The sequence below is a fragment of the Chionomys nivalis genome, chromosome 14 (assembly GCF_950005125.1).
Source record: "Chionomys nivalis chromosome 14, mChiNiv1.1, whole genome shotgun sequence".
NCBI lineage: Eukaryota > Metazoa > Chordata > Mammalia > Rodentia > Cricetidae > Chionomys > Chionomys nivalis.
The window spans coordinates 33,481,683-33,497,911 of NC_080099.1; the positions used below are offsets into that span (position 1 = coordinate 33,481,683).

Consider the following 16,229-nt stretch of genomic DNA (forward strand, 5'->3'; position numbering starts at 1 on the left):
AACCAACAGCTGTCTAATGGACTGTGGATCACTCAACGTAGGGAAATCATATCTGGTACTGGAAATCTAGCCAGCTTCCTGGGGCTAGTGAAGTTATGGGCATTAGAAAAAAAATCTACTACCCCATTTTTTCTAGACCAGTATAACTTCTTATTACATTGTAAATCTTATTCTTATACCCCCCAGGCAAGTGTAGCTCCCACCCTTCATCAAAGAAGCCTCTCTTTGTAGCAAATGAAGGTGACCACAGAAAACCACAACTGGACACAATGTACAGACCAATGGATGATGGGGATCTAAGCCCCAATAATTACATCTACATCACATGATCAACAGATCATGGGAAACTCAGCCCCAATGGAAACATCTACATCACAACTCCTCCATCTCTGGCTCAAGGAACATCATGAAGGACAGGGCACAAAAACTGAAAGAGGCAAAAGTTCAGGAACTCTCCTATGAAACTATCTCTCCTAGATATGACTGAATACATAAGACTAGAGCAATGGCACATGTTACATATGCTGACATATCAATAGACATGTTAACAAGGACGGAGGGAAATTCCAGAGAGTAGCACTCTTTGACAAAGAACTATAGACAACTACTGACTGTTAAGAAGGAGAATTATCCTTCTCAAGGGTGAGTCCTTTTATTGGATTCCAATAAGAAGGTCATCCCTGAAATCATATATACACAAACAATAAAAACTATCTCAGCAGGTTATATACATATGTATCTGTATATATACATATGTAACAATAGTCAAAGAAAAAGGCTATCAACTTGACAGTCAGAAAGCAGGAGAGAAGTTCACAGGAAGGTAGCTGAGAGGTACTAGAGACCTGAAGGGGTAAAATAATTCTGTTGCAATTAAATATGTATTTTAAATGAAAAATGAAGCTGGGTATATAGTACAGCCAGCAAGGTGCTGCCTATAACGCAAAGACCCTTGGTTCCATCCTGAACACCACATATAGCTTGTGTTGTGGTTCAAGTCTTAATCCCAATAATCAGAAAGTATAAGGAGGAGGGTCAGAAGTTCAAAGTTATCTTCTGCTACGGAAAAATACTGAAGGTCACCCTGGGACATGACAGGCCTTATCTCAAAAAAGGATGGATAGATGGACAGAGGGGACAAACAGACGGACGGATGGGAGGAACAAATGGACAGATGGAGCAAACACACGGTTGGACAGATAGAAAGACAGATAAGCTTGGTGAATATCCAAAGTATTACTGAGAAAAGAAAAAAGTTATTAGATAGGTTTAGTTTTCTTCTCTTCCAAGGGAATAGGGAAAAATTACAAAAGCTACATCTTTCAACATCGTTTATTTTATGCAAATTAATCTTAAGATAAACAACCACAGGAACCATAACTGATACACAGTCATAATGGTACATATGTCACTACAGACAAACTGATAGTACTAAATAATTTTACTGTTAGTGGAAGACAATTAGAGATCAGTATAAGTACTGGTTAACTTTATCTACTCTCAGGTTACATGGATGCTTCTGACATCTTGTTGGGTTGGGCTATCCTAGTTTAACACAATAGATTGGCTTGGGAAATTAATCGGAAAATTAAAGCATAGTATTAGGCAATTAGTTCACATAAACTCACCTGATCGAGGAAGCGGTTTATACAACTCCAAGTATTGCTCCCCATGAAGAACCTACGTTACAACAAATGCAATCGTATTAGCAAACTTTCTTGTACCAGTGTCTACCCGTGGGTACTTGTAAGCACAATGACATTTTACTACCCACACACCATGTCAGTATTCGTCCTGTGTCATCTATCTTAGTAAGGTGTTTACTTCTTAATCATGCAATGTAGAAATAATTAGTATGCCACCATAAAGACAAACAGATCTTTTGGAGGAGAAAAGATAAATCTGTGTCCTTTGAATCCAGGGATCATTACTGACTCTACTGATTTACCAATGGAGCCACTCAATCGGGCTCTGTTCCAAGGACTTATAATAATGCTTAGATCATATTGGGCATTCAGTTAAGTATCCACTCAGTAAAAATGAACCAGTGAGCCTGGGCTGGTAGCTTCAAGTCACACAAACCAAGCAGAGATGACTCAATTAAAACATAAAGATAAACCTTACAAGCCTATCCAATGGCAAAATCAGCAACATTCCCTCTGTGTGTCTCAGAGTAGAAATCAAGCACACTGCAAGGAAAAAGCAATGTGAGCTCAGTACAGCAGAGCATCACATGCAAGTAAACCTGAGTGGAGTTTCCACATCCAAGTGCCTGCACCTACTACAGCAGGACAGCTCTCCAGGCTTCCCACATCCAAGTGCCTGCACCTACTACAGCAGGACAGCTCTCCAGGCTTCCCACATCCAAGTGCCTGCACCACCAACAGCAGGACCGCTCTCAAGCTTTCCCACGTCCAAGCGCCTGCACCTACTAGAGCAGGACAGCTTTCTAGGCTTCCCCCAAACACAGAAGGAAGAGAGTGGAGCTGGAGTGAGTGCCTTCCTCACTGTGCCACACTGCCTTGAAATCCAAAGCTAGAAAAGCTGAGAAGCAGATTTCCAGATGGCTGTCATAGAAGGTGAACATCTTACCTGATTCAGCATATAACATGGGAGAGCGATTAAGAAAGCAAAGTGACCAGCACGGGTTTCTGGTCTTTCATCTAGTGTAATCAAACATTCTAAGAAATAAGCTACCATTACTCCAACAGGAAAGTCATCAGCAATGGACTCATCAGTTCCAGAAATCTGTTCATAGCTCTGATTCAGTAACTATTGCTAGAGTCAGCTCGCACCTACAGAAGGAACTAAAACAGACCCTAGGTCAAGTTGATTTTAAATTATTTCTTCCATCTTGAAATACTTTCTTCTGTCTGCTTTAATGTCATGTTGCTAATGTCGTGGGCCATCCTACCTAATTTTTTTCGCTAGTTTTTCCGCATCTCTTCAACCTCTAAATACTTCAGAGGCCCTAAACCCAGGTGTCTTCTCTACTTAAATTCGCAGCGTAGGTGACTTTAGCTAATCCCACACTTCTAAACATTGCCTGAATGCAAAGGATCCTGATTAGATCTTCCCTTACCACTCTAGACACAATCAACTATGCCTTCTTCATCTTCACTTAAATAAGTACCAGACAGGTCAAGCTTGTTCAAAACAAACTGCTGACCATCTTTCCTTAAAACAAGTACATGAAGACTGGAGAGATGGTTCAGTCAGCAAAGTGCTTGCTATGGAAGCACGAGGGCTGGAGTGTGCCCAGAGCCCATGGAGAGGACCCAGATATGGTAGTGAATGACTGTAATCACAGTGCTGAGAGGGTGAACATAGGCAGATCCCAGGGCATGCTGCCAACCATCCTAGCTAAATCAGCAAACTCCAGAACAATGAGACCCTGTGATGTGGGATTCTCCTCTGTATGCTGTGAATACCATTGGTTAATAAAGAAACTGGCCTTGCCTGATAGGGTAGAACAGAGCTAGGTAGGGAAAACTAAACTGAATGCTGGGAGAAGGAAGACAGGGTCCGAGGAGAAGCCATGTAGCCCCGCTGGAGACAGATGCTGGGAACTTTAACCAGTAAGCCACAGCCACATGGCAATACACAGAGTACTAAAAATGGGTTAAATTAATATGTAAGAGCTAGCTGAAAAGAAGCTAGAGCTAATGGGCCAAGCAGTGATTTAATTAATACAGTTTCTGTGTGGGTATTTCGAGACTGGGTAACCAGGACGAACAAGCAGCCTCCTTACAACAACCCTGTCTCAAAAACAAGGCAGAACAGCACCTGAGAAATGGCTATGGCTTCTGTGTGCCCATATACATGGTACCAAGATGCACATATACACACTACAAAAAAGGTGTGTGTGCAAAGCTATGAATGACAGAACATGCCTGTAATTCTAGCACTCAGATGGCTGAGACAGGAAGACTTCAAGTTTAAGGTCAGAACAGGGATATATACCATGCAGGAGAAGGTATACAACTATATGATTATATATTATGATATATACTATGATTTTCAAATACTATATATATTAGCCATATACTAATAATTATACATACATCTGGACATAATTATATCTACAAGATTTCTGTTTGAAACAAACACCTTCTGCCTTACATTTTTTTGTCCTTTTATTTAGAGCTTTTGCTTAGATCACTAAAATCAATTCTTTAATGGTTTTTCAGCTTCTCCACTCGCCTCTCATACCCTTCTCCACACAGGAAGATTAAGTCAGAAAGTGGTGCATATTGCTCCTCAGTTTAAAGGACCACAAGCTGCTTCCCATGCTCATCGAGAACACCAGCAGAAGGGAAGCTAGACATTCATGCCCACCCCTAGTCATGGAGCTATTGGCAATTGCTAGCTGCTGGGAATAGGGGAGACAGTTTTCTCCAAGAGCATGACCCTGGCAGATTAACCAGACTTCAATTGAAGACCACACAGCCAACAATATGTAGCCAGCACAAATCGATCTTGTTAGGCTTTTAAAAAGACACAAAGTTGGGTGGATAAAGACTGGGAGGTGAATCTGGGAAGGGTTGGGGTTGGAGGAATGAATATGACCAAAACACACTGTATTAAAGAACTAAGAAAAAAATTAAAAAGAAAATCTTATGGGGCAAAAATTAGTATAAACTAAAATCCTTATAATTGCTACAAGGTTTTCTTCTTGTAACAGCCTCAAATAGACTCTCTCTGCACTCTACAGTTAAGACTGATGCCTCGCTGTTCCAAAACAAGTCAAGGACAAGCTGCCCTGGGGCCTGTTTATGCTAGAGATCCTTCCCCCAGGTAATTAGTGGGTGTTCTCCTTCATCACTGTTGTGAGGTGAAATCTGCCTATCCACTCTATGGATGAAGAAGCCAAAGCCAAGAGCAGCTACCTACAATTACAGGAGTAAGTAAACGGCAGAGAGAGGATCAACATTATTCCAGGATTGCAGGCCTATATATAAGTATTTTCTTCTTAGAATTTTAAATTAACTCTCCCCTCTTTTATTCATGGAAAGAAAAATCAAAAGATATACTAAATCATTAATCCTAAACCAACCACCAAAGTCAGTTTATATAATCTTCATATATATGTGTGTGCACGTGTGTGTATGTATGTATTCATATTATGTATAAATTGCATGGATGTAATGTTTAATAATATAGTATGAGATATTTATCAATAACATTTAAAGAAACAGTTAAAAAAAGCCAATTAAAAGTTTCTTAGTAGGCATACCTTTGAAAACTCGATTGACAGCCCAGGAATCTCTGCTAGCCCTCCATTCATCATGGACTTCTGAGCAATAATAACGCCAAAGGTGGGCAAACAGGAGAAGTCAGCACTTCCTTCATACACAAACTTCAAATCCTCCGGATTCTTGACAGAAGCTCCTACGCCAAGGGCATACATAATACTCTCCAGTTCCGAATATGAAGAGGAGAATGAAGGAAGCTTATGGCCAATAGCAGCAGCCTAAGAGAAAAACAGGAAAACTATTGCCCTCCACATTAGCATCCACTGGACCCGACTTCAAATCATAGCTATAAGGTAGCAATACTCTCAGGCTCAAAATCAGATTTCTAACTTATAACCACAGCTTCCTGGGTCACAAAATACCAGATCAATCAGTAATAGATGATTTCTTTCTCATCTACTACACTTCTTTTTTTCCTTCTAATGAAAATAGATCTTTTTTCCTCACATAATAAACCCTGATTACTTTCGTCTCCCTCTACTCCTCCCCTCATCTGATCCACCCCTTTTGTCTCTTGTTAGAAAACTGGCTTCTATAAAATAATAATAAAGTAAAATATAATATGATAAAATAAAACAAAAATTAACACATGAACTAGGACAAAACAGAAGGAAAAGCCCAAGAAACAGACACATAGACGCACTTATTCACACACTCAGGAATCCCATAAAAACACTAACATGGAAGTCATAATATCTATGTAAAGGACCTATAGGCTAAAAAAGAGAACTACATATACATATATATAATAAAATTAGCTTTTTTATATTAGTTTTCCATATAATAAAAATAAAACTTTATATGTATATATTACATAAATTATACATATATATGTATGTATATATGTGTGTATATATATATATATATATCCATCCTGACCTGACATTACATCCACCGAACAGTAAATTTACAAATATCCCAGAGAGAGAGCTAGAATCCTGCTCATATTCTGTCCCTCACACAATGAAGCATCTGGCTAACAACCATGTCAACATTTTATAATACAGTTTATCAATGCTTTCCCTTAAAAGATCTTGCCTAGTGGACAAAATGAAAAAAATGGAAAAGAACCATTAAAATAAAGATTCTCTCCCAAAAAATTATAAAAATTATGACTTAAAGAGGGTTACTAATATCCAAGAAAAAAGACACTTGTCAAACTGAAGGAAAACAGCAAAAAGAAAGTTATATTTTAATGTTCAATTTGTATGTGTTCATTCTATCTACATTTAGGGCATAGTTTACAATAAGCCACTTATTTATTTTTTTAATTAATGTCTTAAATAATAATTTTGTTAAAAGTTTTGGAATTATTGAACACTAGATCCCAAGTCGTGGCTGACTGACAGGAGCACCACACATGAACATCTTTTATCAGCAGTAGAGGTAACGGCTTTCTCTCTCTCCCATCCACTATCTCCCTGGGTTGCTTTTCAAATAGCAAGGAGGATGTCGGCTAGTGATGTGGGATGTCCTTATGTATATGTGTTGTTTTTATTGGCTAATGAATAAAGCTGTTTTGGCAATGGCTTAGCAAAGTAAAGTCAGGCAGGAAATTAGAACAGAGATATATAGAGAGAGTAGGTGGATTCAGAAAGATGCCGTGTAGCTACCTAAGAAGCAAGAGGTAACAAACCAAGACCCTTGTAGTAAAAATATAAAATAATAATAGAAATGGGTGAATTTAAGATGTAAGAACTAGCCAGAAATACGTCTAAGCTACTGGCTAAGCAGACTTGTAATTAATATAGTTAATGTGTGATTATTCAGACCTGGGTGGCCAGGAAACGAAAGAGGAATCTCCTGCTACAAAATGGCACCATTGTCGTACAACTATATCCACATAAAAACTGAGAGAGCTTGGAAAAGAATTCTAGACACAAAAGAACAGAGTTAAGCACAGCTTCTTGGTAGCCACATTTTTTTCAGACAGGCTCTGTTTGCTGGCCACAGCAGAGGTGCTGCTGCTTTAAGAAAAGGCTTCCTGGCTCATGCTGGTGGCACAAACAGCTTTCAAAAGGCTCTGGATCTATGGGGAGGTACTGCTATGAAGCACTTAAATAGGGTCAGTGAGCAACGTGGTACTAGTTGCTTAATGACAATACAGACCTGCTGCGTCCCTGGCATTGGGGCAGTGAGAAAGACTTGCAGAGGCAATGAACACACCTCAACCATGTTGGACTGGACAAAGTAAGCAGGCAGGTCCACAGAGTTGGTCCTAGCCACATGCTTAGAATCAAAAAAAAAGTGTTCCTGGTCAGAAAATGATTACAGATACACAGTAAAGACAGATTCATTTGAATAAGACTGCTGAATGAGTCAAAGTGTTGAATAAATGTACATAGGCTTAGGAGAGAAAAGAAAGAGTACAGACAGTTCTAAAAAATAGATTAAAAAATAAAACAAAGTTTTTAAGGAGACAGCAAAAGTAATATAAAAGATCATAGATTAAAGGAGTAAAGAAAAATAAACCGCATAAAGACGGAATATACACAGAGAGTCTGAATTATGTATATTATTGTGTTTTGTTTTAATTTTTTGACTGAAGAGAGACATTTGATAAATGTCTAAGCTAAAACAACAAATATATTTTAAAGGTATCTTGACTTCAAAATTTTAGTCTAAGGATATGCTACGTTGAAAAAAAGGTTCTGCTTTTGTTTCCACAGAAGATGCGAACCTGTGGATTCCTTCAAGACTAATGTGGTTTGTTGGAACAAGACCACACCCTAATCCCTGAAAGGTCTGCATGAACCCTAAAAATACTTTGCCAAAAAAACAGCAAGAAGCAGTTTGGAAAAAAACTATGCCAATATTCTCAAAATTATTGTTTATAAATGTTTGTTTTCATTTAAACAAGGATATGATATAGAAATGAATACTTTGCATTGGTATGAACCTTGGTCTGTTGATACAAATTTAAGGTTGATTTTGTTACACTGTGTGTGTGTATATGTGTGTGTATATATATATATATATATATATATATATATATATATATATATCTGCTCTTGTTTAAGGTATTATGTTTATGCAGCTCATTTAAAATGTGATATATAATTAGAAATTACAGATTAATAGATAGTCATACTAGTCAAACATCACATTAGGTTTTCTAGATATACAAAAATATATTTCAATTAAAAAGATAATCTTCAAACATTTCAAAGACCTACAGAATATGGCATTTAAAATGTTTTAAGAACTTAGCCTTTTCTTGACAGTGAGACATGTCTGCTTCTAGAAGCACCAATTACTTCAAGAGGATGATGGGCATCGAAGAGGCTCCTTATGGAGTTTGCTAGTCATTTCGGCAAGGAACTGTTCTTGCCTGGACTGCTTGATGGTACAGTATGTGAACTAGACATGCAGGGTACACAGAAATGACTACTGAACTTGCCTAAAGGTGAGATAGCCCTTCAGAGTTCCTGCTTCATGAAAGAGTCTGCCAGACTTTCTGCAGGACACAGAAGAAAGTGACTGACTGACAACACCTAGATGATGAAACAGACTTTCAACTTTCCTGCTTCATGGAAAAGTCTGCTGGATACTATGGGCCTGTAGGCTGAAGACGGCTGTCCCGACTTTACAGAAGAACTTTGGGTGAATGTCCAGGCAGCAAGATGTCTCTGTCAATCCTAAAATTTTGGAAGTTGCTTATGGTGCACTTCCTGTTCACTTAGGTAATATTATATCCTTCTGGGTTCTTTGAAGTGTTGAAGACAGATAGTTATAGTTATAGCTTTCCTTAGTATGATAAAAGATAAACTGAAACTTTAGACTCACAAAGATAAAATAGATGATAGAATATTTTCTTTAAATTTGCCAGACACAAACAGACTAAATATTGTAACTGTAATTCTTGTTTGATACCTGCTTTTACATATGTAATTTTACTATGTTAAAGTTAAAACCTTCCTTTTTAATTAGACAGAAAATAGGAGATGATGTGGGATGTCCTTTTGTATATGTGTTGCTTTTACTGGCTAATGAATAAAGCGGTTTCGGTCAAGGGCTTAGCAGAGTAAAGCCAAGTGGGAAATCGAAATTGAGATATAGAGAGAGAGTACAGGGAATCAGAGAAATACCATGTAGCTGCCAAAGGAGGCCTACACCATGTAGCTGCCCAGGAAGCAAGAGGTAACAAACCACAAGCCTTGTGGTAAAATGTAAAATAATAATATAAATGGGCTAATTTAAGATATAAGAGCTAGCTAGAAATATGCCTAAGCTATTGGTCAAGTGGTGTTGTAATTAATATAGTTTCTGTGTGATTATTTGGGTCTCGGCAGCTGGAACATGAAAGAGCAGTCTCCTACAACAAGCTAGCTAACACATCAACTGGGCAACTAATTTGATTAATCACAACCCCAAAGAAAGACTATCAAAAATTGCATGCAAAACTAAACCCCTAGCCGGGCGGTGGTGGCGCACGCCTTTAATCCCAGCACTCGGGAGGCAGAGGCAGGCGGATCTCAGTGAGTTCGAGACCAGCCTGGTCTACAAGAGCTAGTTCCAGGACAGGCTCCAAAACCACAGAGAAACCCTGTCTCGAAAAACCAAAAAAAAAAACTAAACCCCTGAAAACAGAGAAAAGCTTCCAGCTCCTATACTTATCACACAGAAATGCCCAGGACAGAAGCTGAGCTGATACCTTCCACTCTCCTATCCCAGCTCATTCACCAAGAAGAGCTTTGGGAAACAATATCCAAATCCCCTCCTCTCCTCTCAAGACAGACCTCCATCAAAGCAAAAAGCATGGCCAAGACCAGAAAAATCTCAGAGGAAAGGTGGAAAAGACAAAAAGAGTTATCCGGACAGCTTCAAAATTGACTTCAAGCTACATGTTTATGTGGTCATCATGAATTCCTTATGTGTTAAACTTAGCCTTATTCCAAACAATAATAAACAGTTTCTGAGGACACACAACTGATTTTCTCCAAAAGAAAGGCTAAAAGGAGGAAGGGGGGAGGACGAGTCTGTGGGTGGGCTTCAGGCATTTCCCCTACTTACAAATCCTGATGTGGCTGCAGACACCGCATGACTTGTGTGGTTTTGTGAGACTCCTTCTGAATCTACTTTATGTAAAACTTCAAGTATGCCACTCGTTGATTCTACAATAAAAAAGATAAGAAAAGATAGAGTTTTGCTGTAAAATCTGAATAAAGAAAACTGCAATATGCAAGAAAACACCCACAATACCCTTCCACGGATGCTCCCATTTCAGTGGATGGCCCCACACCCATGATACTGAACTAAATGGGTTACTAAAACAACAACAACAAAAAGAGGATATGAGGTGAGAGCACAGCAGGTGGATATGGGAGCAGTTAGAGGATGGTGTGGGGTGTATATAATCAAAACACATTGTACACATATATGAACTTTTCAAAGAATTAATTTAAGATATGTTTTTAAAAGGACTTCACATGAACTGGATTGTACTCGGTGGTACAGTGCCTGCCAAGCATGTCCAAGATCCTGGGTTCTACCCTTAGCTCCACAAAAAATAAATACATGGAAAATGGTCTCTGCCTCAAAGGAACTTCTCATGCAGTTACTAAGTCATACATCTGAAACAAAAGCAGGAGGAACAGTTACATTAGATGTTTGCACAGTAGTTCAGCTAACAGAAGAATATCTGGGACTACCCTGCTGAGCATTTGGGGTCTGAATTTTTCTAAAGAAGTCCTAAAATTACGTATAGGTGACAAAAGGAGGAGGAGGTAAGAGAAAAGAGAGAACAGCAAAGACAATGAGCTGAACCAATGCCACACCTATAACTAAAGGAGAGAGCTACGCCTGAGCAAAAGAACCAGAACTTCTAGGGCAACAGAGAAAACTGCATCAGATTACGAACATGTGGCTGAAGGCTGGAGAGATGGCTCTGAGGATAAGAGTGCATACTGCTCTTACAGAGGACCTGAGTTCAGTTCCCCACACCCACACGGGGAGTTCACAACCTAGAACGCCAGCTCCAAGACATCTGATGCCTCTTCTCAGCTCCAAAGGCACCTGCACTAATGTACGCACACGCATACACACTTAAAAATATATGTAAAAATTAAAAAGAGCATATGGCAAGACTCCAAAAGCCAACTACCATCTGGGAAGAAAGTACATGAAGCACAAATAAGTACACACCCCACAGCTATCCATCTACCAGAAACACACCAACCAAACACACAGGACTAAGAAGCACTGAACAAACTGCTATGAAGACTCCTAGCACTTAGTGGAGCAGAAACCACGTATGTTCCCAAGACCTAAGTATCTGCTTCGGCAGTCAAAACAGATGAACTGCATACGGAAAAGACAACTTGTCGCCTCTCCTTCCTGGCCAAGAAGAACAAAAAACTTGGGACTGTACCTTGAATGGTCCGCAGCTTGCTGGCATTGCTGAAGTCACAGATCTTCTCCCAGTTGTCCCTCACTGCCTCGGGAGTCATGGGCTGATTCCTCTGCCTAACAATGGCTCCGAGGGTCCGCTCCCAGCGCACTAGTTATAGAAAAAAAACTAAGACACTGTGCACATAGCTTGAAGGACACAACATAAGACGCTTGAGAGCCATCTTCAAGAAAAAGGAAAATCCTAAAGGAAAGTCATGCTGGCTTCTGACAAGCTCTACCAAACCCTTAGAAGATATTTTTCTTTAAAAGCCCATTAGCAGAAATGTCAGGTTTTTAGACAAAGATCCACAGCCGAAGGACAGAGGGACACGGATAGGCACGAAGCATAAGAACATAAATGGATGAAGATGCTGTAGTAAGACCTACTGCTTTGCATGCTAAGTTAAATAGCACAAAATTAAATTTAAATTTAAAAAAAAAGAAATATCTGAAACCGAAGAGAAACTTCGCTAACTCTGTCAGGAACTGCTAATAGCTCTGTCTCCGGCTGAACCTGGAGACGCAGTTCCACGCAGTCACACAGACGGCAGATCACTTAGCACAAGACACTCCACTTTCCTTGTTTGTGGGTGAAGACTGGAAGGCAAGGCCTGCTGCTGCTGCACACTGAGAACCAGAGTGACAGCAAACAGGTTCCAGCTACAGACCCTGGACTGCACAGCCACCAACAACTCCCCTCCAACCATCCTTGGCTCGCCCTCCATTCCCACAGCCCCACCAGAACCTTGCAGGGTCACAAGAAGTCCCACTGCTCTTGAGTTCTCTTGAGAAATTTAACACTGTTCTCTGTTTTAAACATTCCACAGCAGTAACTAACTACTTTAACATTTGAACATGATGGGTGACACCGGTGACCACTCAATGTACAACATCTTAAAGGAAAGAAAACGACACCAGTTTCTAGAGTTTTTTCCCTCCTGTAAAAAGGGTCCATATGTAGTGTAGCTGTTACTGCAACCCTTACCTTGATGTTTTAAATGTTATTTAAATGCTGTTAAGATAACCAAATGCTTAAGAAATATAAGTTACTTTATGGTTAACTTGATGGAAGTTATTAATGCATATATATATATTATATATATAATATATATACATACATACCTACATGTAGATATTTAGATATACTCTACAATATGTGAAACAGTGTCCTTCATTGATACCAATCTTCTAAATAATTCTATGATTAATTATGATATCAGCAAACAAGTAAAAGCAAGCTGAGATTCTGAATTTTCCACTTTTTGGTTTTGTTTTGCTTTGTTTTTCAAGACAGTGTTTCTCCATGTAGCCCTGGCTATCCTGGAACTTACTCTGTAGACCAGATCCACCTGCCTCTGCCTCTGCCTCTGCCTCCCAAGTGCTGGGGAAAGGAGTACGCCATCATGCCCCGCAAGTTTTCAAATTTTTTAACACTATAAAGCAACTACTACATTTGAAACTTAGAAGGTTTAAGAAAGAAAATATCAAGGGTGAAACCAAATGAATTTCCTGTGGGGGAAACAATTCCCACACATCAGCTGCAGCTTCTGTCCCTGAAAGCTCTCCCCTGTGCTCTTACTTGCTCCTGACATCTTCCATTCTAAAAAGAAGAGAATTACATGAGAGAATTGGAAGATCTGCTTGTCCATCTAGAACAGGCTCCTCCCACCTTTCAGACAGCTCTTGCCCCAACTCACTGTTTTAATGAAACAGCGGGAAGCATGTGTGATAATGTCAACAAAAAGGAACTACAGTATCTGAAGAGAGTAAGGTAAACCCAGTGCTACCTATAGGGATAGCAGACAGGTCCTTAAAAGCACAAGAGGCCTGCAGAATAATTCCCATGTTTTAGTACCTTAGCTGGAACAGTATTCTAGTATAAACAGGTTATAAAATGAAAAAAGAATTATCACAAGCAAAAACACAACAGAGACTTACATTTTCCAATCCAGCCTGCTCCAACCTAACAAAAAGAAGGAAAAAAAATATCATCTAATATAAATCATTAAGAGACTGTTTTGATTATGATTAGTACTAGGATGGTAGATGACAATGATAGCTCTGCACAAACCCCAGCTCCATCAAAGCAGAAGCCTGCAGCAAGCAATGCTGTGGGTGGGGATACAAGAGGCTGAGATAAGGCAAGGGACCACATTCTAATTTCTACAGGAAAAGATAATGTGTTTCATTTCTGCATTATATTAGAAGTCATTCCAGTAAACCTTAAGGGAGACAAGTATCTGATTAAAGAAACTCATACCTTCACACACTACTATTGGCCAGAACTTACTGGAATTCCTCACACATAACAGAAGAAACATATTAGTAGTAGACACCTTAATGGAGCTAGATCCAACATTAAGACTTCTCATCACCTTTTGCCTTTACTATGTGTGGTGATTTGAATAGGTATGAGTCCCACAGACTCATGTGTTTGAATTCTTGACCCATAGGGAGTGGCACTATTAGGAGGTGTGGCCTTGTTTGTGGAGGTATGTTATTATAGATGTGGGGTTTGAGGTCCTTTTTTTAAGATTGTATGTATATAGTGTTCTGCCTGAAGGCCAGAAGAGGACACCAGATCTCATTATAGATGGTTGTGAGACACCACGTGGTTGTTGGGAATTGAACTCAAGACCTCTGGAAAAGCAACCAGGGCTCTTAACCTCTGAGCCATCTCTCCAGTCCCAGGGTTTGAAGTTTTATATGCTCAAGCTACACCCAGTGTGGCACACAGTCTCCTTTTGCTGCCTGCAGATCAAGATGTAGATCAGCTATCTCTCCAGCGCCATGTCTGCCTGCATGCTGCCAGGTTTTCTGCCATGATGATAATGGACTGAACCTCTGAAACTGTAAACCAGCCACAATTATGTATTTTCCTTTAAGAGTTGCCATGGTCATGGTCTCTTCACAGCAGCAGAAACCCTAACTAGGACAACTCACATCTTTTATAATATATCCAATTAATAGTGGATTGATCAGCTTCAGTTTTGATCACAGGCAAAGGCAATGGATGGGGAATTGGAGAAATAGACAAATTTTCAAGAAGGCAACTTAAAACTTTCAAACATCAGCAAGGTCTTGCTATGTAGTTCCAGTAGAACACAAACTCGTATCCTCCCGCCTCAGCCTCCAGAGTGCTGGATAACAGTGTAATAGCACATACCACCTTTCCCAGCTTGACACTTGTTCCTTAACAACATATACACAATATGTGACAAGCCAAGTGTTACAGCCTCAACAGATTTTTTTCTAGATGTAAGCATATGTATACTAATATACAGTCTTTTTAAAAATTAATTACATAAAGAGGCTTTAGAAGAAATACAAAGTTTCACAGTACCTCAAATAAGCCACCATTTTCCTCACAGCTCTCATGGCAAAGCCAAAGGACCAGAGGAGCCACATAATCTGGCTTCAGGGCTTCAACAATGTCTGAAATAAATACAAAAACATCAATAAGCAAGAGCACAAACAGGTTTCATACATCATTTTACTTTCTGAAAATATTTTACATAAATAATCAGACTTTAAAAACAAATGTGATAAAATTATATGTAGATAAATCATCTAAGTTTAAAAGCTTTTAGAGATTTTTCATCCCAACTGAGAAAAACCTAACATACTCTCAAGTTTCTCCAATTACAGGCATAATGTGTGCCTTTCAATGATCTGCCTAGGCAAGAACTGCTGAAAAAAATAAAACAAAAATGGACAATCTTAGGTACCATTCACTCTCAAAGGAGATCAAGGGGTTATAAACTAGAAAGGAAGAAGTCAAACATTTACTTCTGCACATGATATGAGAGTATATATAAGGGACTCCAAAAATTCTACCAGGGAGCTCCTATAGCTGATAAACACCTTTAGTGAAGTGTCTGGATACAAGATTAACACACACAAAAAAAAAATTAGTAGCCCTCCTATACGCAAATGATAAACAGGCTGAGAAATCAGGGAAACAATGTCCTTCATAATAGCTACAAATAATATAAAATATTTTGGTGTAACTTTAACCAAGTAAAAGAACTGTATGACAAAAACTTCAAGTCTTTGAAGAAAGAAATTGGACAAGACATCAGAAGATGGAAAGATCTCCCAAGCTCATGATCAGTAGGATTAACAGTAAAAATGGCCATCCTACAAAAAGCAATCTACAAATTCAACACAATCCCAATTAAAATCACAACACAATTCTTTAAAAACCTTGAAAGAACAATACTCAAATTCACATGGAAAAATCAAAAAACCCAAGATAGCTAAAACAATCCCGTACAATAAAGGAACTTCCAGAGGTATCACCATCCCAGATTTCAAGCTTTACTACAAGGCTGTAATAATAAAAAACTCACAGTACTGGCATAAAAACAGATGGGTGGATCAATGGAATCAAATTGAAGACTCAGATGTAAATCTACACACCTATGGACACCTGATTTTTCAAAAAGAAGCCAAATTTATACAGGAGAATGAAAGAAAGCATCTTCATCACTTCCCAGGCTTTTGGCTAAGATCAAGTGAAGAAAACATCTTCAACAAATGGTGCTGGCATAACTGGATGTCGGCATGTGGAAAAATACAAAT

General features: G+C 39.0%; 1 protein-coding gene across 1 annotated transcript in view; it reads right to left on the bottom strand.

Annotated features, from left to right (window-relative positions):
* Hsd17b4 (hydroxysteroid 17-beta dehydrogenase 4) overlaps positions 1-16,229 on the bottom strand; it is a 65,569-nt gene that overhangs the window by 26,049 nt on the left and 23,291 nt on the right. Inside the window, exons 9-14 of the mRNA XM_057788611.1 lie at positions 14,989-15,080; positions 13,584-13,608; positions 11,626-11,754; positions 10,269-10,369; positions 5,237-5,473; positions 1,629-1,680 (exon numbers count right to left, since the gene is read on the bottom strand). Coding sequence (XP_057644594.1) covers positions 1,629-1,680; positions 5,237-5,473; positions 10,269-10,369; positions 11,626-11,754; positions 13,584-13,608; positions 14,989-15,080 — 636 coding nt within the window. The remainder of the gene's footprint in view (positions 1-1,628; positions 1,681-5,236; positions 5,474-10,268; positions 10,370-11,625; positions 11,755-13,583; positions 13,609-14,988; positions 15,081-16,229) is intronic.